This window comes from Schizosaccharomyces octosporus, assembly GCF_000150505.1.
Source record: "Schizosaccharomyces octosporus yFS286 unplaced genomic scaffold supercont6.1, whole genome shotgun sequence".
Taxonomy (NCBI): Eukaryota; Fungi; Ascomycota; class Schizosaccharomycetes; order Schizosaccharomycetales; family Schizosaccharomycetaceae; genus Schizosaccharomyces; species Schizosaccharomyces octosporus.
In genome coordinates this window covers 3909509-3936629 of record NW_013185619.1, presented here as the reverse complement: position 1 = coordinate 3936629, position 27121 = coordinate 3909509, and the positions used below count along the sequence as shown (strand labels likewise).

The window sequence follows — 27121 nt, the reverse complement described above, 5'->3', positions numbered from 1 at the left end:
AATAGGTCGTAATAGCTCCTGTGCTTTCGTAGACTCTTACTAGCTTATTTAGAAAAAAAGGTCTTGTCAACATCATATTATTCATCAGAAATTAAAACTATATCCATACACGAGAACAAGAAATCTCTCAATATTGCTTAGTTTGACCATCTACTCATTAGGTACGCCTGCGCCCGCGCTGGAAGCGTATCCATAGTAGCTTCATTAAAATTTAAGAACGCACCATTCAAACTCAATAGTTCGGCAATTAAATAGTTGCCTTTTCGAAGGGATACAACGATCGCTGACCGATAATTAACATCAGCATCCTGTCCGATGCATTGAATTACTTTTTTCAGATCCCCTCTTTCAACAGCATTAAAGAATGCAATATTTACATCTGATTCCACTATAGCCCGGAAATAAACCTTATGTACATATTTATCTTTAATAAATGATGCCCTTTCCTCATGGGTTTCTATCGATTTCGCATTCGGTTCACCAAGTCCAGCTTCGTAAATTTCGTTTATCATTTGATTTCCAGTGGCTCGTAGTAATTCGACTGTTTCACCCGATAGCTTGTCTAAATCTAGTGACCGTACCTTTGACACATGAGTCCCTAAAGATCTATGGATTCCTGAACAATCTATACACAACACAGCTGGGTAATTAATAGCACACCATTCCACTCGTGAACTAGAGCGACAATCAGCACAATATTGGTCACTAATTTGCAATTCTTTTACCGCCTTTGAAAGGGAAATCGGTTTTTGTGTTTTTTTTTCCTTTGAGTCTCCCCCACTACCGCTGTACCGTCCAGGAGATGTAACCGAAGCAACCCTCTGTAAAGCTTTACCAATTGTAGAAGTTGATTCATATTTATTATAGGTGGAATCCTCGGAAGCAGAGTGTCGTCTTCCCTTAAGTGAAATACTCTCGCTAATAGCATATTGAATAGCTTCCACCCAAGAATGCATTTCCGTTTTCGAAGTTGCCTGGTAGACCCGTCGTAACTGGGGAGTTATTAATTCAAAGCAAAATTTTCTTGGAAAAGACTGTGGAATTCGCACTGTTGCCATTAATAAGTCTATAGGTTCTTCATGAAGTTCTAACGACTGTTTCCAGTTCGAATATTCGCAGATTTTACCATGATCCAAAACTACCCAGTACTTATGCCACCCGGCTTTCGAAACCATTTGTAACTCACTATTTGGTTTAGAAAAAGCCAATAGAAGGCCTTGTTTGGCAGCTGTATCTTGACCTATCTTAGCTTTGTAAGCCTGGGCCGCAATTTCTGCCTCCTGATCATCCAACTCTCGACTACTCGTTTCTAAAAGTCTTCTTCTCTCTTCACGCTCAGCTCGAAGCAACAAAAACTCTTTGTTGGCTTCATTTACGACATCCTGTAGCATTATGATGTTTGGTCGAGATGAATCTATCTCCGCCATAGAAGAATGAATCAGGTTATAGTCGCTGGCAGCGAACGAGGTGAGCGCAGATAAAACTTCCTGGCCTTTTCTTCCTCCATTGATATCCTGCATATAAGAATAATAGTCAAATCTTGAAAGTTCAAAATCCCTTCTCTTCGCTGAAAATTTTGATTCTTTGGCTTTGTCAGCGGAAGAAACCTTTTCACTTTTCGATAGCCAACGAGTTAAGGAAGTGTAATAATCACGACTTGTTTCCTCAAAATCTTTCTTTTTGGAATATGCATTCTTAATATCATTGTCGTAAATCCTTCGAAGAGGTTCTATTAACGAGTTTCTCAGCAAATGAGCTCGATCAATATGAAGATTATCCATCGATTTAGCGCAACAGTGATAATAATAATCAAGGAATGGCTTAAAGGCTGGTGGGTTGATTTTTGCAGCTCGTTCGAAGGCATCAACAAATTCCTTGTGACATATGTACAACATACCATGTGATTGGGCTAATTGTTCAGTACGTTTAATCAGTTTTTTCATAGCCATTCGCATTTCGTGCGTTGTTCTCTCAAAATTGAGGATTGTAGCTCGGAAAAGAGGACCATCTTCCGGTTCTGTTTGGTCGACTTCTCTGGCGGCCGGATTCACATTCGAAAGCGGGGGTGATTGAATTGGGTTTTGCTCAGCGGCATTTATTCCTGGTTGCTGTTCAGGTACTTCCGGACTAGTCGTGCCGTCCTCAGCAAGTCGCAGGCTGAAACTTGGGGTTGCCGGTGGTGAATCTTGCTCAGATTCTACTAACCAAAATTGAAAGGTTTGTAAAGGTACAAGGCGATTCAAGCGTTTGTCATATTCGGCAAAGCATATGTAGTTAGGGCATCCGCTACTATAATAATAAAGGGAATTATAAGGACTGTACTCCCAATCCCATTGAATCAACCGTTCATCTTCATTAAGGGCAAATGAAACATCGCCAACCAAATTAACTTGATGATGGTTTTGGAAGTTTGCATCTGTTGAAAACTCACGCGTTATTAGCCTTTCTATTTCCTGCATGGAGGAACCATGAATAAAAGTCAAGTTTGTAAGGTCGCGTTTATTTTCAGAAGAACGTATACTCAACTCGAATGAAATCCGCAGACCTTCTTCTTCCATGACTTTAACCATGGGTCCTTCTTCTTCGCGAATCTGAATGAACTCGACTGGTTCATGATTCGAACGCGAAAACCGATAATTTGAGTTAAAAAAAGAAGAATCTGAGGACTGGACGGTCAATAACTCATTGCCGTTTTGCGATATAAACTTAAGAGACTGAATATTGACTAAAGCAAGTATGTGTTAGTAAATGAACAAAACCCGTCAATTTAAGTCAGTGAACACGTACATCGTTGAATTGAAACTAACTCATTATATCCAGCCATGATATAGATGATTTCCAAGCTACAAGCACCTCAATTGCGCTTTTCTTATGGCAGCACACTACCAAGTACAAAGTTAACGTGAAAGCAACGAGGAAAGTGAAAAAATGAGGAGCTTTGAATAATTAAACACGAATACAAGATATACAAAGGATTAATTCACTTTCAATCGATAAGGAAGTTGCAAAGTTGAAATCACAAACGTGAGTAATAGCTGGGATGAATATTAGGAGGCTGGTCAAAATACGAAAAGCAAATATCGTATAATAAGCGTACTCGGAATTTCGTTTAAGGATTTATTAATTTCCCTCACTACACTAGTCAACAATAAAAGTGTATATTAATGTAATATAAACAAAAGGAAAAGTTGCATTCTTAACTAGTTTTTACATATAAAAAGAATTCCAGATTCGAATAACCAGATTAAATACTTATATAAATTATCAAAAGAAAGGTATAAGGGAGTTTTGTTTTATTCCTTAGCAGAACCATTGTTTGACGGGTTATGGAATCACCTGTATTTATTGGTGTATCTTCGTTTCTTTAAGGTCAATGGTTCTCGTTTTTTGTTTAGAATATCAAAAAATGCACAACTAATGGTCGGAATTCGAGATAAAGGAAACACTTTGCTTTTTACGAAAAAGCAAGAGGGATACGATCGTGTATGGCATTTAGGAGGAGCGCCCGCTAGAAGCTCGCTTTGTCTCATCTGTGACAGATATAGGTAACGAATTGTCTAGATTCTGTTGAAAAAATTCCTTGCGAAACTTAAGGACTCCCAAGTAGAGGCTTCCGAGAATGCAAACGATGGTAATAAAGATGCAGGCAACACCGTAAATGGCACCAAGAACACGGAAAAAGGTAAGTTGCGCTACTTCACCAAGTTTTGAATTGGAGATTGACATAGTACCTAATGGGAAAGTAATAGCCCACCATAGAACTGTAAAGTCGTGTCGTACCCCATGAGTGAAAACACCAAAGAAAGCAACAAAGGTAAGAAAATAGGCAAGAGAGATCAAAAATAGAGATAAAAATCCAGAAATTATTAACAAAACATTGGTATAGATATTAACAGACGAAATATTTTGTAGATAGTTATGCGCATATGTCTTAATATTTAGTGCTTGCATGATAATCCCGAAAGCACCTTGACCAAGCACACCAATAGGGACAAATTGAGTAAAAGCAACAGGACTATCTGGATATTTGTAGAAAATCAATCTCCATATAATGATACCAATGACACAAAAGCCCACCGAAACAGCATTGGCCCAACAAATATAGCAGGTAATGATGGTGTTTAAGAATATTGTACGACTCAGGCGAGACCAAAAGGTTTGAGCTACGACTGTTCCAGTTGCAGAAGCAACTGTCAATGGAACAAAAGGAAGTACGATATTTCCTAAGAGGGTGGAAAATTGAAAGGTTACTCGTTTGGTAAACACAAACGAAAATATCACCCACGAGGTATAGAAAGACATTACGGTATTGAAAATCCAAATAATATAGATAAAATTGACCCAATTTTGTGGCGTGGATGAAGGGTTAGTCAAATAACATAGCATATTGATGATACTTGACAATCCCATACCATAGCAGCCTAAACACAAGGTGTCTGCTACATTATAAAACGTCTTCCCATCTGGTAGGTACGATCTGTAGACGACATATTTCAAGAAAAAGATGATGGTGTTTAAAAAAAAGCATATAAGAGCACATCCAAACATGATGTACGAACAAATGCGTAGCCATTGTGCACTATAAGGAAAACTATACAAAATGTTAGCAGAAATGGCGGTTCCCATGATGGATACCATCCATATGTTTTGATAATCCTGCACCAAAAATCTATAGACAGCAGATCCTAATTTCATTCCTCCGATTTTAATGCATACAAGAAAAAAGAAACAAAAAAAAGGAAAAACTTGTGCGATTCCTATAATAGAGGTTGGATAATTATAAAAAAAGTTCTCACAATGGAGTCTTGTATCACGCAATGAGATGAACAGGAACGCTTCTATTCATTTATGGCAATATCCTTTTTCTTTTCTTCTTTTCTTCCTTATTTTGCCTTCTTTTTTCACAGAGTTGACTATGCAAAGGGACACTGATTCATTTACTTGTTTAAAGTCGTTCGTTAAGTATATCTGATCAAAATTAGCTGAATCCTATGACATGAGATCTCAAATCTTTTGGATCCATTGCGCAGAATATATGTTTAAATGCATATGTAATTGAAGAAGAAACATATTTTTTTTTATTTAATTACAATTCAAGAAGTTGACAGGGATTTGCTTTTCCACCGTTTGAAGATACTAGGTCTCCGTGAAATCAATGGAGTTTAAACAATTGAGAGTTCTTTATTATTTTTAGGTAAGAGAAAAAGAAAAATAAAACATCGATGGTTCCTTCATTGTTCTAAACGCTAGTGAGACATCGAGCATTCGCAATGGTGAAAGCTATTGCAGCTTAGAGCTATTAGACAGTGGCAGAAAGAATAAGCTTTGTTCATTATAACTTTTGAAGATGTAAAGAATAAGGAGTTTCTCGCGAACTTTGACCTCGAATTGGATGTTCGCATGGTCGTTGAACAATGCCTCAACATTTTCTTCATTAAAAATAATTGCTCTGAGCCAACTGAAAGTTGATCATTGATTCTTGAAAACAATTATTCTTAATTTCTATAACTTCCCAAAGAACTTCGCGGCAATGGTGAAGTTTGGAAACAAACTACCAAATCAATTCACACGCGCTTAGGCTCTTTTCTGCATCCAATTCAACGAGATTCACAGTTTTCATACAACAAGTAGGAAAGATTATTTGAAGGAATAACCGCTAATGTTCGTTTAAGCTGACGAAAAAGTCATCCACATCGAATTACTAAAAAAGAAAAAGAAAAGAAAAAGACATTTTTCTTGCTTTTTGTTTTCTATTTTGAAACTATTCTTAAGCTGTTCTAATTGCTAGTCCAAACTTCAGGTAAACGTCTAGCTCATGCCTTGCTTTTGCTAGCTCCACGTAACAACTCTTTTCCTACTGCACTTCAAACACTTGTTTCTAGCCTCTTTTGTGAGTCTATGTTTTTTTTTTTATTTGCAGTTTTTTATAATAATATAGGAAACAGTATTTAATTTTTTGGAAACCCTTCCTTCTGGGCCTACAGGCGCTTGTTTTTTATTTCGTTGTTTCACGATTCATCTAGCTTTCATGAATTGACAGTTCTGTATTATTCATTCAATTATCTTTTTTTATTTTTCGTTTCAAGCCATCGTTCCAATTTAGCGCGTGAAAAATTATGAATACAACCGAGGACACTTATGATATTACTTACCATTTTGAGGATGCTCCCATAGAATCTGGCAATATCTCTGCTTGGTCGTCAAATGAACGTACTGCAGGATTTGCTTTGCATCCATATACCCTCAAGGGATCTACATTTATTACAAGCAAACAGTTGAGTTTAGATGACACAAAATCTTCAGGTCCTTTTGAGGAAGCGGAAGGACACCTTTATGAATTTCAACAACCTTCCCCGTTGATTGAACCTACTGAATTATTAATTTCATGGTATGAACTATGGGAAGAATTGCAAGATGTTTCTCTAAAGCCTACCATGAATGATGAATTAAACCAATTGGTATTAGTTCAGTTTTATGGAAAAATCAGTTCTATATTTCGTAAAAAGATCAATCAAGTCTTAGAATATTTCCAAACCCAAATTAACGATGGACAAAAAGAGCTCCAGCCTTCTTTGGATACGCTATGGGAAGTAGAATCTGCATGGCGTTGTGCAGAAGCAATATATTTTCCTTCTTCTTCTCCTTATACTCTATCAACAACTATCATGGACTGGGTTAACTCTTACGACCCTCAACCCGTCGCTGAAGATGGATTGGAAATTATGACCTACCGTATACCCTATCAACACCCTTCCTTCTGGTCTTATGTCAACAAAACAGCAATCCGTGGCTTGTTCCAACAAACTATTTCTTGTTTAGAGTCTTCGTCATTGACGAAAGAAATACCTACTTTGGAAACCACGATAAATGATCTTGTAGACATTTTGAAGTATTGTCCATGCTTGCATCAAAAGTCCATTCGATCTGCTGTTGATTTTGAGAAGCGATGGAAAATTTGGCGTTCACGGATAGCACACCTTCATCAAAGTATAGTGAATCACAGTGATATACCAACGGAAGTTGAACAAAGTCTACTTTCTTTGTTGAACATTTTAAGCGGTAACAGGGAGGAGATTAAAACGAATTGTATTTCTTGGCAAGAGTACTTTTCTGCTTTAGCGTTCTTATACGATCCTTTGGATTGTAAAAACCCAGCTCAAGTGTCTATTTTGTATCAAATGTCAACTGCCGAAGACACTGATTTTTATGTCGATTCGACTCTGGAATTCGAAAAGCTTTGCGTTGCATTGTGCAATAATCAACCATTGGACGCTATTCAACATTCCTACATGTTGGATGTCGGTCTCGCCGTTCATTTGGCCGACTTTTTACATAAAACTGGATATATTAAAGATTATTTTACCGAAGAACTTCCCGTAACACTTCGTGAACATCTCTTACTTGAATACGGTGAAATTATCTTGGAAACAAAGGGTATCTGGCAGGTAGCTTTTGCGTATTGGAAGCATGTACCAGGATACGGACATCAACGCATAAAATCCCTAATATCCAGAGTCCCTCTGCATAATATTGTTGAAAAAGATGAAGCTTTAACTGTCTGTCAAGAGTTGGATTTACAAGAAGAAGCACAGAGTGTTATGTCTCATTGGGCAACGAATTTGATTGCAGAAGGTGCTTATGGTGAGGCATTGATTATTTTAGACAAAGCTCGTGATTTTACTACAATGAACAGAGTGACATGGGAAATTTTCAATCTTTGTCTCGAAAATCAAAATTCAGTAAACGCCGCAGAAGATGAGACTTTATATGATCTCCTAAGTTCTCCTCGTCTGTGTTCTCCAACATTGGCTTCTGTTCTTTCGCCGGCTGCTGCAATTCACCAATACTTTCTTTGTAAGGAAAGCGAAGATCCTCGCCAAGCAGGTGAATTGCTTATTGGGTTACTAAAGATGATTAATTCTCCTAAATTTTATCGAGAAAAACTTTTGAAAGAATTGCTTGTATTTACCAGAAATACAAAGAACTATCAAACGATTTCTTTGACAAGCGCATTCGACTGCATTGCTTGCTTGGAAGACCATGAAAAAAATGTATCGAATAGTAAGCTAGTCAGGGACGTCCGAATTCAATTAGCTTCTATTGTCTCTTGGAACTACTTGAATGCTGTAAAATAAAAGTTTAAAGCCTTCTACGATGCTTCAACTAATATTTAAAGAAAAGATAGTAAAGGTCATTAGGAATACAGATTGGGGTTATATATGAATGTGTTCTTGCTAATCGTTTCGACCCTCGTTTACCTGACGCGAATTTAATTTACTGGAATGTTGTGGATCCTTAAAAGAAATTGTCAGTCTGCAGTTTCCCGCTTAAAAAATTTCATAGCATTGGTAGGGACATACATAATAATATTCATACTAGATATAAGCACCTCGAAGTAACATGAATATAGTCTATGGGACATAAACATAGAAAAAGAATTCTACAATTTAACAAATTCTAGTCTAACGGTCCATTGAATAGGAAGAAAACACGGACGAGTTCTCAGAAAGTATCTTCAGCTTAAGAGTAGTTTTGCTGGTTGGGCTGAGAGGTAAGCCAATTGACACGTATCTGCCATTCAATCAGGCATAAAGGATGTTTTAATGATCATAATATAACTCACAGTAAATGAGTCTTATCTAACTTCTGCGAATACAACTTCTTCCTTCACTATAATTTTTCTACACATTATTATATTATCCCTCAGCTTTTGCGATTGTATTATAGTACTTAATATGATCATCAGTTTTGTTGTAGTAGCAGAGAATCTAAAGTTTCCTTCCACCAAAATTTTCACTCAGACCTAACAACCGCAATTGCAGGGCAAAATGAGTGCTGAACAAGTTAAGGACGTTACAGAAGGAGTTAAGGCTCTTGTCCTTGACCCTGTTACTGGAGAACATGTTTCTAAAACCGAGTTGAAGAAAAGAGAGAAAGTTCGTTCTCGTGAGTTAGCTAAAGCTAAGAAACAAGCTGAGAAGGCTGCTACTGCTCCTCCAGAGGCTAAGAGTGCTAAAAAGAACGAGGAGGAATTGGATCCTTCCCAATATTTTGAGAACCGTTCTCGTGCTATTAAGGAGTTGCGCCAAACTAAGCAACCTAACCCTTATCCTCACAAGTTCAATGTCGGTACTAAGCTTCCCGAATTTATCAAAGAATATGAAGGCTTACAACGTGGTGAAACAAAGCCTGATGTTGAAGTAACCGTTGCTGGTCGTGTTCACGGTCTTCGTACTGCTGGTGCCAAACTTCGTTTCTACGAAATTCATGCTGATGGCCACAAGCTTCAAATTATGTGTCAAGCTCAAGATGCTGACCGTGTTGATTATGCTGATCAACATGAGCACATCCGTCGTGGTGACATTATCGGTATCCGCGGTTATCCTGGTCGCTCCAACCCCAAGGGCCGTGCTGACGGTGAACTTTCCGTTTTCGCTCGTGAATGTGTTTTACTCAGCCCTTGCTTGCGTATGCTTCCCAAGGAGCACTATGGTTTGAAGGACCTGGAAACCCGTTACCGTCAACGTTACTTGGACTTGATTATGAACCGCTCTACTCGTGACCGTTTCGTTACTCGTAGCCGTATCATCCAATATTTGCGTACTTTCTTGGACAAGCGTGACTTTATCGAGGTTGAGACTCCCATGATGAACATGATTGCTGGTGGTGCTACAGCTAAGCCATTCGTTACTCACCACAACGATTTGAACATGGATTTATTCATGCGTATTGCTCCTGAGTTGTACTTAAAGATGCTCGTCGTTGGTGGATTAGATCGCGTTTACGAAATCGGACGCCAATTCCGTAACGAAGGTGCCGACTTGACTCATAACCCAGAGTTCACTTCTTGTGAGTTTTACCAAGCTTATGCCGACTATTATGATCTTATGGATACCACTGAGGAAATGATTTCCGGCATGGTTAAAGAGGTCTGCGGTTCTTACAAGATTCCTTACCATCCTGAAGGCCCCGAAGGTCCCTGTTGGGAATTGGATTTCTCTCGTCCTTGGCGCCGTATCAACATGATTGAGCATTTGGAACAACGCCTTAACGTTAAGTTCCCTCCTGGTGATCTTCTTCATTCCGATGAGGCTAATGCATTCTTGAGAGACCTCTGTGCTAAACACAATGTTGAGTGCTCTCCCCCTCAAACCAACTCTCGTCTTCTTGACAAATTGGTTGGTGAATTCATTGAAAACGAGTGCATTAACCCTACTTTCATCATTGGACATCCTCAAATGATGTCTCCTTTGGCTAAGTACCATCGCTCTGATGCTGGCTTGTGTGAACGTTTTGAAGCCTTCGTTGCAACAAAGGAGATTTGCAATGCCTATACCGAGTTGAACGACATTTTCGACCAACGTGAACGTTTCGAAGAGCAAGCTCGCCAAAAAGACCAAGGTGATGACGAAGCTCAAATCATCGACGAAAATTTCTGTACAGCACTTGAGTTCGGTTTGCCTCCTACTGGTGGTTGGGGTATTGGTATTGATCGTTTGGTCATGTTCTTAACTGACAGCAACACCATTCGTGAAGTATTGCTCTTCCCTCACATGAAGCCCGAAGTTAAAGCTGAAGAACCTACTATCGCCAAGTAATAAGCTTTCTTTTGGTACTGTTTTTTGGGTTGTTTAGGTCATCACTTATTTCAATGACGATCATTTTCGATCGTTGATATTCCATAGAATACATTCCTTCCTACCAGAGGATTTAATGTTTAGAAGCCAAAGCCTTACTGTATATACTCCTGGTTGATAGGGTAGCAAAGCATCTAATAGTATTTGAAATTCCTTTGTCTTCGATATTTTAAATCTTGAGTTTTGTTTGGGAGAGGAACCAACAAGAAACATATATGTGATGTTATTAGGTTAGAGCAATATATTGTCTATAGGTTTGCTATAATATTTCCAATGCAATTTCATCGTTGAAATGCAATGCAAAGACTTAGTACTAGAAGTCTGATGGATGCTTCAGCTTCAGCATGTTGTTCAGTAGAGAAAACCGCAATAGGCTTCAATGGATACTCAAAAATCAATAATATTAGTAAAAATTCTAGGGATTTGTTTTAAAAGATTGACAGTTTCCGGCAACTAAGATACGACATTTCGTCATGCCTTGAAACTACTTGACTTTTGCCCTTTTTTGTTGAGCACCAAAAATGGAGGAACTAGATGCATTGTTGGGTTTAAAGAACACTATTAGTAAAAACGAGAAACCAAAACTTCTAGCAAGTGAAAATACCAATTCTGAAGTAGAAAATTTATCGGATGCTAAGTTCGTCGCCTTTACAGAGTCACCGAAGCCCTTCAGTTTAGATGAAAATACAAAATTTATAAAGTTAGAAACCAACGAACCATTTACACTTAGAAGCATATATTTTGCTTGGCTCCTGAGAGATTCCAGTATTGCTGACTATATCCAACAATGCTCGGAGTATGGTATTCGCAATTTAACCTTTTTGGAAAGAACCGATTTGATTTCTTGGTTAGAAGGTTCTGCTGAAAGCGAACATATTGTCGGATTAGGTATGCAAGTCGTTTCTTGTAATTATTCTAACTCACGATTTCTAATAGAAGCTAAACAAACTGAAAAGGCAGAGGTTCCAACAAGAGAACAGAAAGTTGGAGAAAAAAGTGATCAGGTAAAATGGTTGCAAAATAACTCTCGTGTTGTCTCCAATCATAATACTATCCTACATGGTGCCAAGCCTACGGTATGCTTCGTCCTAACATTGTATCTTTGCCTGACTAATCTCTTTAGAACTTTCTCTCCTTGCGTAAAGATGTTTTAGATTATATCCACATGAATAAAAGTTCTCATGGCCCAGCTGCTGAAGATGCTGACAAGTCTGCTAAAAGAAGAAGTATGCGTGATTTATGGTGTATCAGTTTACTAAACTTTTTCTAGATCGTGATCCTATTATTTTACTCTCACCATCTGCTTCTTCTCTTTTGACTATGCACAACGTAAAGAAGTTTCTTGAAGAAGGCATTTTTGTACCACCTCTCGAAGCTGCTCAAGCCGCAGGCGGCGGACGCGGCTCAGAATTGGTAACCGTGAATCATAGAAGTTCAAAATCCAATTTTGGTACTATGCGGTTCATTGTAGTAGATAACACGGAGAACTTTAAGCCGGACTATTGGAGTCGTGTGGTGTGCGTTTTTACCACAGGTCAGGCTTGGCAATTCCGTGATTATAAATGGTCAGAACCCCATCAGCTTTTCCACCATGTTAAAGGCTTCCTTGTTCAGTACGTCGGTGATGCTCCACATCCCGCTACAAGAGATTGGAATGTTGAAGGTGTCTTTGTTGAACGTGTTCGACGACATACCGATCGTGAGGTTGTCAGCCAGTTATGGGACAAATTAGAGCGATGGATGGAAAATCGGTGGCCTCTTTTGACCGGCAACAGACGATAAATATTACCATCCTTGAGGATTACATGTCTTTAAAGCTCTCCTTTCCATTATTTTCTTTCGCAGATATCTGGTAAAGACTACTTCTACTATTATCTATCCTCATACTCATATGTACAAGGAGGTGTTCATATTTTCAAAATCATTTATACCTAATCCATAAAATAATTTTTTAATGTACATGAAGAAGGAGTAGCAGGGTACGCTCAAAATCCCCGTACCCGGCGTGGGGCTTTTGCTCGTATCACTGCTTTTCTAGCAGGTTTTTTTGGTGCATCATCATTAGAGTTTTTTTTTCTGGCATCCGTCTCACGATCTGCCACAATCTGTTCTTCTAACTTCGCTTTATTAGAGTAAACACGTTCGTAATTTTCTGTCTCGTTACGAACACGTTCTTTTAGAGAATAATAAACGCCGCCAAATTCTGCTAACCAATGTGGGTCGACACTTGTAACGACATTCATGTATTCTTTTGAAGTCAGCACCAATTCATGATAAACAACGTAATCCGGTAAATAGCCTAATCCATACAGACTAGAGGTAACGTGCAAATGACATGGCATTCCGCTACGCAAATGTGTATATTCACCAATTCCTTTAGCTGTTGCAGCCTGGTGGAAATATGATGAACACAAAACTTTTCGAATAATGTCCCATTCAGATCCAGCTGACTTAATCGGTATTTTTTGAGTACTCATGATTTCCACCAGTTGCTGTCGAACATCACTGGCTCTTTTTAGTATTCTACCATGTAGGAAATGCTTACTACACCATGTATCAGAGCATCCGTTTCTTCTCCACTGCAAATAAACATTCAAGAGAGTAAGATGATCGCTTTCTGGGACATTAAATTTCTCTCGAGCTGCGTCACTTTCTTCAGCCCTTTCCTTCGGACGATAGAATACGGATGGTACTGACAACATTGAAACAATTGTAATGACTTCTTCAGTACAATGATAGTCTTCTCCCATAATAATTAATTTTGACAATGATGGATCCATTGGGAAAAGCGACATCTTCCTTCCTATTTCTGTAAGTTCTCCGTAATTATCCAAAGCACCCAAAGTCCAAAGCTCATATAAAGAAGCCATTAAAGTCTTCACTGGTGGCGGATCCATAAACTCAAAATGTAGAATATTTTTTATGCCAAGAGATTTCAATAGCAGGACCGTATGAGAAAGATTAGTCCTCTGAATTTCTGGCAAAGTTGTTTGAAACATTTCGCGAATATAAGCTAACTCAGTATATAGACGATATGCTAAGCCAGGACCCGTACGCCCTGCACGACCAGATCTTTGATTAGCGTTTGCCTGGGAAATAGGTGTAATTTGTAAAGTGTCGATCCCCATCTTCGCGTTATACATTTTCAACTTACAATAACCACTGTCAACAACATAAGAAATACCGTGCACAGTAAGAGATGTTTCTGCAATGTTTGTCGCAACAACGACCTTCCTAACTCCTGATTCCGCAGATTCAAAAATCTTCGCCTGTAAATCAGCTGGCATCTGAGAATAGATTGGAAGGATAGATAGTCGAGGAGCATCGTCTAACTGATTTAGCCTATCTGCCATAATTTCGCAAGTAGCCTCAATATCTTCCTGACCGGTCATGAAAATTAATATGTCACCTGCCGGTTGCGATAAATGAATTTGAAGCGCCTGTCTAACTGCGGCTTCAACATAATCCGTACATGGAATTTTAGAAAACATAACATCAACAGGGTATGTACGACCAGGAATGGTGAATTGGGGTGCACCTCCAAAGAAATCAGAGAATCTCTGTGAGTTCATGGTTGCAGAAGTTACAATCAGTTTCAAATCCCTTCTTACTGATATGATTTTCTTCAATAATCCCATCAAAATATCGGTATTAAGTGATCTTTCATGTGCTTCATCCATAATGATAACACTGTAACGCTCCAAATTGTTTTGTACTAGGGATTCACGCAACAATACACCATCCGTCATATACTTTATCATGGTGTCAGGACCTGTCACATCCTCAAAACGAATGGAATATCCAACTAATGAGCCAAGGTCAACGCCCATCTCCTCACTCACGCGCTTAGCCACAGACATTGCAGCAACACGTCGTGGTTGAGTACAGCCAATCATCCCGTTAGTATAGTAGCCATCTTCATAAAGGAATTGGGCAAGCTGAGTTGTCTTACCGGACCCCGTTTCACCGACTACGATAAGTACTTGATTATCACGAATTACAGACAATAATTGCTCACGCACAGCAAACGCTGGAAGCATTTCCCTTTGTTCTTTATAAGTTTTCGTCCTAGCAGAGTTTTCAATTGGTTCTTTTTTTGGGCCTAACTTACCGGCAACCGTAGAAGGCATGCGGTTCTGTTCCTTATTAACAGCCTCCTCTGAAGTTTCTTTAACACCCATGACATTTCCCAAAGAAGTACCAGCAAGTGTCGTAGCTGCAGTAGCAGCTTTTTGACGTTCTCTAAACTCTCGTCGTTCACGAACAACGCCAGAACCCCGGCGTGCGTTTATAGCAAGATCACTTTGAGGATCACGCACGGAGGTAATTTCTTGCTGCCTTAGAGTAAAATTAACACCGTCAAGGAAATGAGGCCGGAGTTCGTGAACTAAAAGATGAACACGCCTTTCTTCTGAAGCTGAGAAATCAGACTCTAATCCTGGGGTCGCGGCTATGCCGGAAGTAACCATTCGATTTTTCTCCCAAATCGAATTTTCCTTCATTCTTTCCGTAGCTTGAGCAGAAAGGTGACGTTTCTGGGACTCAATAAAATCAACTTCTCGTTGTTTGTCTTCCTCCGTTTCAAAATCGGCGAATGGGTTATGAGTTTCATCTCCCAATAAATTTTGAGATTCTGAATTCATGTACCATTCACGATCCAAATGTGCCTGTTCCTCTTCCCAGCGACGACGGTCCTCTAAGCTTTCGTGGTCTTCTTCAGGATATTCCACGTCACGTGGGTCCCAAGTATTCTGTGATACAAAGGAACTTCTGTCACTTTTTCGGTCAGTAAATTGTTTTTTATCCATAAATCGTTTCCGTTGGCTAACAGGATCTTCTTCATATTCATTACGCCTTGTTTTAAACGCGAAGTCGTTGTTATCACGATCATCCTTCCTTGCAACCCTTCGAGATTCAAATCTTTCATCTTTAATGTTTCCTTGGTTCGTATAATTACGGGTGTAATGTTTATCCTTGTAGTCCTCATCATCCTTTTGATTTTCGTGATAGTCGTTATCATTCCATCGACGACGCAAGGGCCGATCAGATCGTGATGGGATTTTTGGCTTTCTAAATTCCACACGGTCATGATTTCCAAAGATTCCTACATGAGAAGGTGATGACCCTGCCCGTAAAGTCTGAGACCTTTCGGCTTGTTCTTGTCTTTTCTCATTTGCTAACGCGTCTAAGCCTAGTAAAGAGGAATTGGCTCCTGAATCATGATTATGAGTACGCTTTACTGGCACCACCAAACCTGCCTTGGTTTGACCGTCGCTTCGAGGTAAAGTATCCGCTGGTGGACCCATATTATCATTTGTTGTTATTATAATTTTACATAGATCATAAATAATAATAGTATCTTGATCAGAAAAGCGCCCAAATGTTTTTAATGCTTTGCCAAACCCTTCTTCAGTCGATTGACCTTTGGCAATCACCAAAACCCGTTTCGCTAGCGATTCACTAGCATCTTTATTTGGAATATACTCTTGGATTTTTCTAACTAATTCAGAAAATAAGCTGTCATTGTAAGAATTTGATGACATACCTATCAATGGCTAAAGTGTAGAGTTCGAAGGTCGAAGGAAGTGATTCTGCTTGTGGCCAACAGAAAACACTACTTATGCAAAACTGACATGAATAGAAAATCGAAATTTATATACTGATAACTATTAATGTAATTGAGTCTATAGGCCCAGTTCTAAACATCGCTCATTTACTTAATTGAAACTAAACGCGACTTGTTCAACAATACATAACAAATACAAAAACAACCACATACGTTCAAATTAATTAAAGAAGAAAATATTAACAATCCTTTATTGACTCTAACCAAAAAAATCCCATATTTACCATTTGCAAATCACATTGCAATGTTAATAATTAACAAGACGTCTACTCAACTTCTGATACACAACACCTATGCCAATTTAAAATAAAAGCAAATTATTCCGAATCAAATGATGATTAGTTTAAAAATTAAGCCATCTCTTGATCTTCAACATCGTCGGCAGAATCATCATCTTCGTCGTTTGCTTCAATGTCCTCATATTCATCATCTTCGTCCGATTCATCATTGGCAGCTGCGTCCTCTAATTGAACAACCCGTTCCTTAGTAGAAGCAGAGTCTTTGTTGACACGGGTGTCAAATGCTCTTCTCACACCAGAATTAGTTGCGGTATCCCAAACACGAACAAGGCCTTTGCTTCCGGAAGCAGCCAACTGGAAAGCAACAGGTTCGTCAGGAATAAAAGCGCAAGTAAACACACGACCGATGTCAAGATCACGAGAAACCGCCAGCTTGGGGGTGTTATCGGACGTATTCCATAATTTGACCATTCGATCGGTTGAACCGGTAGCGATCAGGTTAGGGATGTTAGCGTTGACGCTCATACAAGAAATAGGACCATCGTGAGCTTGCAGTTGCCAAACAGGTTTGCTCATATCTCTAGCATCACAATAGTACAATATACCAGCATCAGAACCGATGTAGAAATTGTTTTCATTGTGAGGGTCCCAAGCCACGTTTTCAACATCACTGTCAATAGTAATCGTTAAAGGAGCAGCATCAGCACGCAAATCGGCAATTCTGGCTGTCTTATCATAGCTACCAGAAAGCAACACAGAGGGCATCTTGGGATGCCAGGATAAAGAAGAAACTTTATCCGTGTGATAAGTGAAAGATTTAACGCAAGTACAAGAGGCTAAATCCCAAAGTTTAATACTGGAATCTGCAGAACCAGATGCCAAAAGATTGTGAGCATTTCGGTTTGAAGAAAGAGCAAGAACAGCATCGGTGTGGGTTTCAGGATTCACTTTGGGAGCCTTCTTCTTTTTTTTAGTCGAAGTAGAAGATGCACCACTTGCACCGAGAACAGCAGCTGGGTAGACTGCATCGACCACGTCCAAGTTCCAAATTTCGATTTCAGTATCAAATGTTCCTACTGCCACATAGTTTCCTGGTGTATCGTCAGAAGTACCAACTTTGTAATCTAGCCATTCTAAACACAAAGGGAAGGATGGAAGAAGAAAATCATGATGAACATAAAGATTTTCTTCTTCTGATTCGTACAAATATACTTCGACGTGCGACATGTTGTCCTCTGTACGTGCAGCCAACAAAAGGTTGTCTGTAGGATAAATTTGCATCTCTTCACGCTCCATTTCTTCTTCCTCCTGTGCATCCATTGTCACGTAAGGATCGTTTTCTCCATTTTCGTGGTATTGAATTCCTTTAATATTGCTAAATGCCGACAAACTATCATCTTGTTCTTCCTCATCCTCCTCGTCGTAATTATCCAACTGGTATTCCTTGAGTTCATCGTCTATTTCTTCTGCCGTTTGAACCCCTGCGGTTGAGGAAGCCGTCTGATCTTTCGATTCAGTAGCTACATCTTCGCTCTTTTCCTGTTCATTATCTGGGTTCTCAAGCTGAGCACGAGCGTCTTCCAACTTCAACTTGGAAATATTGTTGATTCTTTCGTATTCAGCTTCATCTAATTCATAAGTCTTGGGGAATTCTGCAGCGTATCCACGAGGGACGAAAGCTACTGAAGAAACAATAGACATTTTTCAATTTTAAGAACTATCTCGAACACAATTCACACTTCTTCGCGTACAGGACGACGTCTAGATCAATTTCACAGCAATTTTTTGAATCTTTTACGGTTTTAGTCGAAAACCCCCAGTAACTCCCAAAAATTAATTTTTGGGAAGATGGAGAAAGAGAAATTATAGCAGCTGGAAGGTATATATTGAGCTCTTCTTAAAACGCATTATCAGCATAGCGCAGCGGATCAACACAGAATAAACAACTTACGATATAATACTGCAATACACTAGTAAATACAAAACCAATGATCGAGTATTCATATGAAAAGTGTAATTACAAAACTTACAATCCTTAGTGTGATCTGTTTTATTCATTAAAAACTAAAATAAATTTTCTCAACAAAACTCCATTTCATTGACTAAGATATTAGGTAATTTGTGTTCTTCCTTCAATTAGAAAGGTCTGTTTTTCTTTGGTAAATCATCCAATGTTCGCTTCAAGCAATTCCGCTACGCATTACCATTTATATTCCTATTTAGACAACTAAACATAAGGTCAAAGTAGCTAAACATCCGTCTTCTTTCGCTTCAGCTTGACAATTTTTCTTGTCATCATGCATGGACGAAAAAAGCCGTCACAAAAGTTATATATAGCAAGCCTTTCAGCTAAATTATATATTCACTACCATGTTTGAGAACTCTTCTGGAGTTTAAGCTTGCTTTGGCATAGTTTAGGTAAGTTCAATTGAAACTTTTCAATGAGATATATGGATGCTTCACATAAGTGATGACAAAAACCTGAGCAATATAGGAAGTGCCGTCTGAGACACTTGTTCAATGATACCGCTTATAAATAGGAAGAGTCTGAAGGTTTTATACCAAAGCATTTTTATGTTTTTTTGAAAAGTCATATCATGAATTTTGAAAAACATCAGGAAACTAACATTTTACAGATGTTCGCTTAGTTGCAAGAGATAAAAAAAATAATAATAGAAGGAATCCTTTAAGCAATTCATACTGTATTTTATGACTTTGTAGAATAAGTAGAATGACCTAACTGGAGGAATAGTTTTCTAGTAGTCATCTTCAGCCAAAAAGTCCAAAGCTAGCACTCTTTTCCTCATTGAAGTTGCGTTTCTTTTGGCAGCTGATGTTGGGTTCGCTTGAACAGGCTTTGAATGAGACGTAGTGGTTTTTCGTTTGGGTTCCTTTGCTGCTACTTGCTTCATTGTAGCAGCCACTGTAGTGGCTGTCGACTCTTTTAGTAGCTTCTCTATGTTCTTGAACCCATTCTCTTGCTCGGTTTGAATGGACCCCAGTTGGGCTTGTAATGTAAATACGTTTTTTTCCAAGACTTCCATGCGCAAGTTGGTTTTCTGTTGTTCTTCGATCACCTTTTGAAGATAAGTTTGGAAGTTGTTTAAGGTTTGAAACACTAAAAGTTTCTTCATTAGTTTTGTGTACCGTTTCAATTAATCTTACTATAGGACGAAACTTGATGGTGATTTTGAGTAAGAGATTTGAAGTTTTGATCCATGTTCTGATTTGTTGTTTCTTGTAGGGCTTTCATCTCTCCTATAATGTTTAAAATACTGCTGTTTGTATTTTTTTGACTCAATTGCATATCTTCAGCTTGCATAGCCAGTTTTCGCGACCATAATTGTGCTGCTGAAACTGAGTAGCTCATTTTAATAAAACAACGTTTTAATTCAGTTTGTTACTGATTTTTTTTTGGATATAAATACTGACTAAACAAAGGATTAATATTTGTTATGGGTGGTTGTTGGTAGATGTTTTTAGAGTGATGTTGACGCGTCTTCGCAATTATTACTGCTAGATTCACAGTATAAATATATACATCAACATAAATCTATTTCAAGTATTAAGATTAAAGGTAATCAACAAGAAAAATACGATTGACGCGCTAAATAATTACAGTTGACAATCTTTCAATTTTCCAGCAGATAACATTGAAACCTCTATCCTTAACATTTATCCAAAATATATTTCATAATTTACTACCATCTTCAAAGCTTCACACCACGAACGCGAACTGCGTCGGCATGGGCGGTTAGTCCTTCCAATTCGGCGAGTCGAATAACAGAAGGACCGAGACGTTGAATACCTTCCTCAGTAAGTTCTTGCGTAGTGATGTATTTTAAGAAGCTGTCAGTGTTTACACCAGAATAGGAGCTAGCGTATCCGTAGGTTGGTAACGTGTGGTTTGTGCCAGAAGCATAATCGCCCATACTAACAGGAGACCAGGGACCTACAAAAACGCTTCCAGCGTTATTGATTTTGGGAAGATAAGAAGAAGCATTCTTAAGGTGAAGAACAAGATGCTCTGGGCCATATAGGTTGGACCATTCAAAGGCTTCATCGGTGGAATCAGTACGGATGATGACGGACTTCTTAATAGCATGTTGGATAATAGAAGAACGAGACAAACGCAAGGCATGGTGATTAATGGCAGCCTCAACTTGGTCAAACTGCTCATCCGTAAGAGCGACCGCAATTAAAACAATTTGGCTATCCAAACCATGTTCTGCTTGTGAGAGCAAATCAAGAGCAACGCTTTCAGCATTACAAGATTCGTCAACGATGACCAAAACTTCAGAAGGTCCAGCCGGAAGGTCGATAGCAACTAAAGCACCATAATCGTTCTGAACGTGCATTTTAGCTGCAGTCACGAATTGGTTTCCCGGGCCAAAGATTTTGTTAACCTTAGGAATACCGGGAAGACCATAGGCCATAGCAGCCACAGCTTGAGCACCACCGGCCAATATAATCTGCTCGGCACCAAGTTTATGAGCAATATAAACAATCTCTGGGGCCACAGTGCCATCCTTACGAACGGGGGTTGAGATAACGATATGAGGACAGCCAGCAACCTTGGCCGGAACACCCAACATCAAAGCCGTTGAGGGTAAAACAGCTGTACCACCAGGAATATACAATCCAACTCGCTCAATAGGGCGAGACATTCTCTGGCAGACAACACCACGCATGGTTTCAACTGAGATGTTAGGGCGTAATTGAGCAGAGTGGAAAGCGTAGATGTTGTTATAAGCTATGTCGATATCCTCACGAATCCTTGGATCAACCTTCATAAGGGACTCATTGAAAGGAGCCTTCATTACAGCAGACTTCAATTCTGCCTTTTCAAACTTGGCAGCACATTCAATGAGGGCTTTCTCACCACGAGCTTTTACATCGTCAATAATAGGCTCTACTATTTTACGAATGTTTTGGGTATCTTGGATAGGACGAGCCAAGATACGTTCACGCTCAGAAGGACTAACGGCGGATGCCTTGTAAGTAGGAACACGAACTTCGTAGTTTACCATTATTGCCAAAAAATTCAGTCTAATATATTAGAGATAGATATTATCAAAAAAATATTGAACTTTACTGAAATTCTTGGCTAGTATTTTACTTGGTTTTACGTTTCTTCGAAAGAAAGAAATTTGATTGATCTGGTATCGATGCTAAAGTATACGGCATTATCCGGAAATCGCGGTATTTCCTGAAGAAACATTACTAAGAAAGGAAAGACACATTTTGAATTAGAATCTAGCTGAATAATAATTTTTGTGTCAATTATCATTCACAAATTTGGTAATCCAACTCAAAACTTCATTATGCCAACGCAAAGAATTCTCGGGCTTGAGGACCCAATGGTTTTCATCCTCGAAAATCAAAAGCTTGCTAGGAACGTTCTTGTATTGGAGTGAATTGAAGGCAGAAATTCCCTCGCTTTCTGTTAGACGATAGTCTTTTGAGCTGTGGATAATGAGTTGAGGGGTTGCCCAGTAGTCGACAAAATTAGAAGGATTCCAACGTTCATATACAGCTCTGTTCTCCCAAGGAGTCCCACCAAAATCATGGATAGGGAAGTATAACTCGTCTGTGCTATAAAATGTGTTGAGTGTGTTGAAAACTCCGTCATGACATACTAGAGCTCGAAAACGACGTCCCAAAGGATGGCCTTGAATCCAATTAATCATATAGCCGCCGTAGGAAGCACCCAATGCCACCATTCTACTTCCATCGACATAGGGAATTTTACTCGTGATATAGTCAACACCACGAACAATGTCTTGATATGGCCGTCCTCCCCAGTTTAAGGCGATATCATCAGTAAATCCTTGGCCGTATCCAGTTGATCCAGTGGGATCAATGGTAAACACGATGAATCCAGAATTTGCGACCACTGCGGGATTCCAACGAGTAGACCAAGTATCAGTCCATGACCCCTGGGGACCTCCGTGAATAAACACTGCAAGAGGATATGTTATCGATGCGTTGAAATTTTGTGGTCGGACAAGCCATCCATGAATTTTGCGACCACCTGTTCCGCTATACCATATCTCTTCATATGAAGATTTCTTCAAACCAAGATTTGCATCCAGCAAGAGTTTTTCTTCCTTCTTAGCAACGTCGTATAGAACAAAATATTTGGGGCGAACGAAAGAGGACTTACTTAGCCATAATTCAGGTCCATTGGAATTCGAAACCGATAAAACACTCCCGTCTTTGGTTAAAGGAATGACTATGTCCCTTTTCATGGAAATAAAAAACAAATTTTTTCTTCCCTCGTCATCAGCTGTAGCATACAAACCTTTTTCACCATTAGGTAAAGTACCCCATTGAATAGAAGCAGGAGAGCGGTCCCATTTTCTAACAATATGTTGTTTCTTTCCTGTTTTTGGATGGTATATTATGATTTGGTTCTGATCACTTTCGTATTGTGGTGTTCTCATTTCTAACCAACCTATTTTAGAGCCGTCTTCTGATATTATAGGAGAGCTGCAAGCACCCATAGCTGTACTTAGGGTTTTTAACTTCAGAGTAGTCATGTTCAACAAATAAACAACTGTCCTTGTTTGGGTTGCTGGGTTAGAATGCGGGTCTTTAGCAACGAAAACTAATTCATTGAATGTAGCATCAAAGTCTGTTGAATCACCGAATGGTTCTATAGGACATTCAAGCCCAGTATCTTTTAAAAGGTCTGTAGCTGTAGACGTAACTGAATGAAGTGTACGAATGTTTTCAGAGTCTTGTTCAAGGATGATGGAATAGAGACAGTTCCTTTCTCCAGTCTTCCAATGGTCCCAATGTCTGACAAACAGACTATCATAGACATGAACATTGGAATGGTCAGAAGGTTCATATCTTCCGGAAGCATCGACGGAACTAAAGATTACTCTGTAACGGCCAGAATCCTTCACGATCGATAATTCCGAAATAGGGGCACTGTGATCATATAGACCAAATTCGGAACGACTGTCAATGTCAAACACAAATATGCTCGATCTTGAATCCCCAACATCCTTCACATAAAGGAAAGAATGGTCTGTGATCCATTGTGGAGACTTCGATTCCTTTCCGGGTACTAATAGCTCTTGATGATTTTTGGTTGTACTGTTAACAAGGTAAATCCCAGAGGAGAAACTATGATCTTTAAAAGAATAATTCGATTCCAAAAAAATACCTAAATCCCCTCGAAAGTTAGCAATGACAGATGATCGTCTAGGAGCTTCCAGCATCTGTTTGGCATCCAACGATGCCATCGCAAGGGATGCGATTGCCATTAACAAAAGAAAGCAATACCTGCTTTTAAGAAGCATTTGGAATCCCTTTTTAAAAAAAAGAAATAGAAATGGATTTGATAATGATCGAATAGCTTCACGACCTACTTGTAAACAATTGGTGAGTCAAGCCCTTAAATTAGTCACTGATTTCAATTCTAATAGGAATATTTAGTTTAATCAATATAGTAATACGATGATTTTAATGACTGACAGCGAATCCGTTATAGGTTTAGTTTTGGAAGACTTTCGTATGTTTACTAGATACGACTTCTACAGAACACGTCAATCGTGACTTCCTGCCTTTAGATAAGGAATAAATGTAAACAAAAGAAAATATGATTTTGATCAATGTTTACCTGAATATGAACACATGCTGTTTTACAATGAAACGTTTCGACTAAAGGTAGACGATCGCTGTGCATACTACTTAATAGTTCTGAAATTTATAACATTATCATTCATCAACATAAGCATTTATCATTTTAATAACAAGAAATATAGGCATCTATGCATTATCATTAGTGTAAAAGGCATCAAGAAGAAAAAAACGGGAGAAAACCGGTCATACAAAATCATAGTATAAGCATGTAGACATAAATCCGGTATGCAACCCAGGATCACTCTCATTTTCATAAAGAGTGAACAAAAAATGATTAACTGACATGCGGAAAGAAGTGATTAAAAGAAGAATAAGAGTGGAGAAAAGGACCTTCGTATTGTACAAAATCAGCGTGAGTGAGACGAAAGCAAAATGATTACTTCATTATACATCCTACATTAAGAAAATATTTTTCTCATGTAATAGTTTAAGCATTGATACTTTGAAGGATGTCAGTAAAGTGGTTCACATGATTGTCACAAATAGTTTGCAATGTCCATCGAGTTTCAACTTCCAGTCTTTCACGAAAGAATCCCATTTCGCTATCCAATTTTTCGTCTATTTGTTGGAGATCTTGATAACATATTCTGAGAGCCTCAATGGGATTTGCGAGTTCCGAAGATGCAGACCTCTTTTTCCGAAGAAACCTGGGGACAGTGAATAAACTGGTAGACTTATTTTGCGAGGATGATGTTATCCTTTTTCTGGAATTTTTCAGATCATTATTCATCCTGGGGGTTAGCTGTTCATTGGCAATGGAAGCTTCTATGGCGGAAATTTGAGAACATTCGAGTTGAATTGTCTCAAACGTCTTTTGTTTTTGCTCTCTTTGTTTTACCATAGACTTAAATATAAATAAGTAGTCTTCCAAATCTTGGATTGAAGTAAGGATATTCGCCTGGTAGACATTCAATAGCTGAGCATTGGTTTTCTTTAAGATACCAAAGATCGAGGAAATTCCATCAGTGTAAAAAGCATTTGATGCTTTCGAAATTGTAATATCAGAAGGAAAAGTCTGTAAGCTACTCATATGTTGACTACAAGCCTTGGCCAATTTCTGTAGATCTGTCTCGCAGTTTTGTAATATCCGTTTTGCATTTTCTTGAACGATAATAGGATACGGCTCAGTAATAATTGAAGATTTTTCAAGACCTTTACCGTTGTTAACTTCTTGCGGAGGTTTAATGCTTGCATTTTCCGCTTGCATCCAGGCATTATGGTAATAGGACTTCCAGAATTCATTTTCAAGGAACTGATACATGTGCATGGAATTACTAATTACAGGGTGACTAATGCATCTGTTAAGGAATGTTTGTAAAGAATGCATTCGTCGGGCCACGAATATCGGGGAAAGAGATCCACCTGAAAACGAGGTGACTGTATGCTTTCTTGGGACGGGAGGGATTGCGTATCCATTGTAATCCCTACTTAAAATATTATGGAGCATCTCAAAATCACTGTATCTTCTTCGAACGAAAAATTCTTTCTCTTCAAACACTGACAAGTCACTCTGGGTTCGGACTTGATAGGACACATATGTTTCTCCATTTCGTAAAGTTTGAATTTGATCATTTTCAATAGTGCATTTGAGCATTGCTTAACATACCAAGAGCTGTTAGTGTTGAGAGCAAATCGTATTCTTTCTGCTAAAGCACTCGAGCTATTTTGGTTTTTCGAGGCAAAACAACTCTTCAGTTATTTCAAAAAAGTAAAAAATAATATGAAATACCTTCCAATTATGGTATACCTTTCAATTGCTTAATATAGATCCTTGTGTTGGCGCTGTAGGAAAGTATAAGTCAATTGATCAATTAACCTAAGGATTGGTCTTTATCATCAAATTCAATCCTCCTTTCAAGTTTATACATTTACACAAAAAAATCCAATTACTGTTTTATAAATGTTTAATTCATTACGAAAGCAATTGAATTAATGATTGCTTGGGTATTAAACAGAAGGAATCTTAGCCCGAATGTAATGAGCATGTTTTAATTACGACGTATTTTACAGTCTATAATACCTAAAATTAGATAGATTTAAATAGTAATGGGTCAAAGAAGCCTTCAATTATAAAAAGACAGCTATCAAAACCGAAAAAACTTTTGTCCAAGGCCTGGTTCTATTCTGCCTAAATTCTTTTACACTCTATATGACATTAGACACATTCATTATTGCTGTAGTTAGATAACTTGAAATTCTATTTAATCCAGTCGAGAGCGAAGTGTTTGAATTACTTATAGATGCTATAAACGTGTAATCCTGAAAGCAATGAATACACATATCCTTTCTGAATGCCGTAAAATGCAATTGATCTTAAAAGCCAAACTAATCTAATTATTTCATTTAGTTTTTCAATAATATTATCAATACAATTTGAAATGTTATAAACTTCTTCCCTTTCTTTCTTGCATTCATCAATTGTTTCCTTAAAATATCCTACTAACGAGGATTTGTTACTTGTATCGCATTTCAAAAAAATGAATTTATACACTCTAACAGTAATTTAACTATTAAGGAAAGAGTCGAAATCCTTTAGTTAAAGTAACTTCTGTTATTTCTATTTTTTTAGAAAAGCGCGATCAATATGTAAACAAAGAAAAAAGCAAAGGAAGCCTTCTCATCCTTTAGCTTTTGGAGGGATCAAAGAAGAATGAAATTGAAGAAATATTTTGTATTTAATAAACTAGAAAATATCCAGAAGAATTTCGATTGTAGCTTCGTGAAAGAAAGTCAAGTCGTGTCGAAAAGTATTTTGATCTTCTATAACAACTCCATCGACTTTATTCACCCTGCCGACAACGGTCAGGCTAGATCCTTCCAATTCAATAACCCTTATCATCATTTTAATTACACGTATACATATATTTTCCTTTTTTTACATCGAATATTTTTCCATCGTTTCTTCTATACCATGTTTACCAAATTGTAAACAAACAATGTAATTTTGCGATAGAATTTTGTAT

The 27121-nt window shown here is 38.3% G+C and overlaps 11 protein-coding genes across 11 annotated transcripts; 3 read left to right on the top strand and 8 right to left on the bottom strand.

Moving 5' to 3' along the window:
* Window positions 1–28: 28 nt before the first annotated feature.
* SOCG_02583 (centaurin 5) lies at window positions 29–3046 on the bottom strand. The gene is made up of 2 exons (XM_013161075.1): window positions 2788–3046; window positions 29–2725 (listed from the first exon to the last, which is right to left on the bottom strand). The coding sequence occupies exons 1-2, from the start codon at window positions 2822–2824 to the stop codon at window positions 138–140; spliced, it is 2625 nt and encodes an 874-aa protein (XP_013016529.1). The 5' UTR covers window positions 2825–3046; the 3' UTR covers window positions 29–137.
* A 50-nt stretch (window positions 3047–3096) lies between these two features.
* On the bottom strand, window positions 3097–4979 carry SOCG_02582 (sulfite sensitivity protein SSU1). The gene has a single exon (XM_013161074.1). It carries the CDS (start codon window positions 4693–4695, stop codon window positions 3493–3495), a length of 1203 nt encoding a protein of 400 aa, XP_013016528.1. The 5' UTR covers window positions 4696–4979; the 3' UTR covers window positions 3097–3492.
* SOCG_02581 (nucleoporin Nup85) lies at window positions 4358–8359 on the top strand. The gene has a single exon (XM_013161073.1). The coding sequence runs from the start codon at window positions 6117–6119 to the stop codon at window positions 8133–8135; it is 2019 nt and encodes a 672-aa protein (XP_013016527.1). The 5' UTR covers window positions 4358–6116; the 3' UTR covers window positions 8136–8359.
* Window positions 8360–8728: 369 nt separating this feature from the next.
* On the top strand, window positions 8729–10899 carry SOCG_02580 (cytoplasmic lysine-tRNA ligase Krs1). Its single transcript, XM_013161072.1, has one exon. The coding sequence runs from the start codon at window positions 8829–8831 to the stop codon at window positions 10596–10598; it is 1770 nt and encodes a 589-aa protein (XP_013016526.1). The 5' UTR covers window positions 8729–8828; the 3' UTR covers window positions 10599–10899.
* A 51-nt stretch (window positions 10900–10950) lies between these two features.
* Window positions 10951–12812, top strand: SOCG_02579 (Cdc73 family RNA polymerase II accessory factor). Its single transcript, XM_013161071.1, has 4 exons — window positions 10951–11525; window positions 11574–11713; window positions 11761–11863; window positions 11908–12812. The coding sequence occupies exons 1-4, from the start codon at window positions 11159–11161 to the stop codon at window positions 12417–12419; spliced, it is 1122 nt and encodes a 373-aa protein (XP_013016525.1). The 5' UTR covers window positions 10951–11158; the 3' UTR covers window positions 12420–12812.
* On the bottom strand, window positions 10960–16223 carry SOCG_02578 (ATP-dependent RNA helicase Prp16). The gene has a single exon (XM_013161070.1). It carries the CDS (start codon window positions 16178–16180, stop codon window positions 12623–12625), a length of 3558 nt encoding a protein of 1185 aa, XP_013016524.1. The 5' UTR covers window positions 16181–16223; the 3' UTR covers window positions 10960–12622.
* A 186-nt stretch (window positions 16224–16409) lies between these two features.
* Window positions 16410–18370, bottom strand: SOCG_02577 (WD repeat protein). The gene has a single exon (XM_013161069.1). It carries the CDS (start codon window positions 18201–18203, stop codon window positions 16614–16616), a length of 1590 nt encoding a protein of 529 aa, XP_013016523.1. The 5' UTR covers window positions 18204–18370; the 3' UTR covers window positions 16410–16613.
* An 888-nt stretch (window positions 18371–19258) lies between these two features.
* SOCG_02576 (meiotic recombination protein Rec15) lies at window positions 19259–19872 on the bottom strand (the record flags this gene model as incomplete). Its single annotated transcript, XM_013161068.1, has 2 exons — window positions 19259–19620; window positions 19668–19872. 2 exons carry the CDS (start codon window positions 19870–19872, stop codon window positions 19259–19261), a joined length of 567 nt encoding a protein of 188 aa, XP_013016522.1.
* Window positions 19873–20023: 151 nt separating this feature from the next.
* SOCG_02575 (histidinol dehydrogenase His2) lies at window positions 20024–21625 on the bottom strand. The gene has a single exon (XM_013161067.1). The coding sequence runs from the start codon at window positions 21530–21532 to the stop codon at window positions 20213–20215; it is 1320 nt and encodes a 439-aa protein (XP_013016521.1). The 5' UTR covers window positions 21533–21625; the 3' UTR covers window positions 20024–20212.
* Window positions 21559–24031, bottom strand: SOCG_02574 (serine protease). The gene has a single exon (XM_013161066.1). It carries the CDS (start codon window positions 23813–23815, stop codon window positions 21782–21784), a length of 2034 nt encoding a protein of 677 aa, XP_013016520.1. The 5' UTR covers window positions 23816–24031; the 3' UTR covers window positions 21559–21781.
* A 154-nt stretch (window positions 24032–24185) lies between these two features.
* On the bottom strand, window positions 24186–26148 carry SOCG_02573 (autophagy associated protein). Its single transcript, XM_013161065.1, has one exon. It carries the CDS (start codon window positions 25750–25752, stop codon window positions 24586–24588), a length of 1167 nt encoding a protein of 388 aa, XP_013016519.1. The 5' UTR covers window positions 25753–26148; the 3' UTR covers window positions 24186–24585.
* Between the last annotated feature and the right edge of the window lie 973 nt (window positions 26149–27121).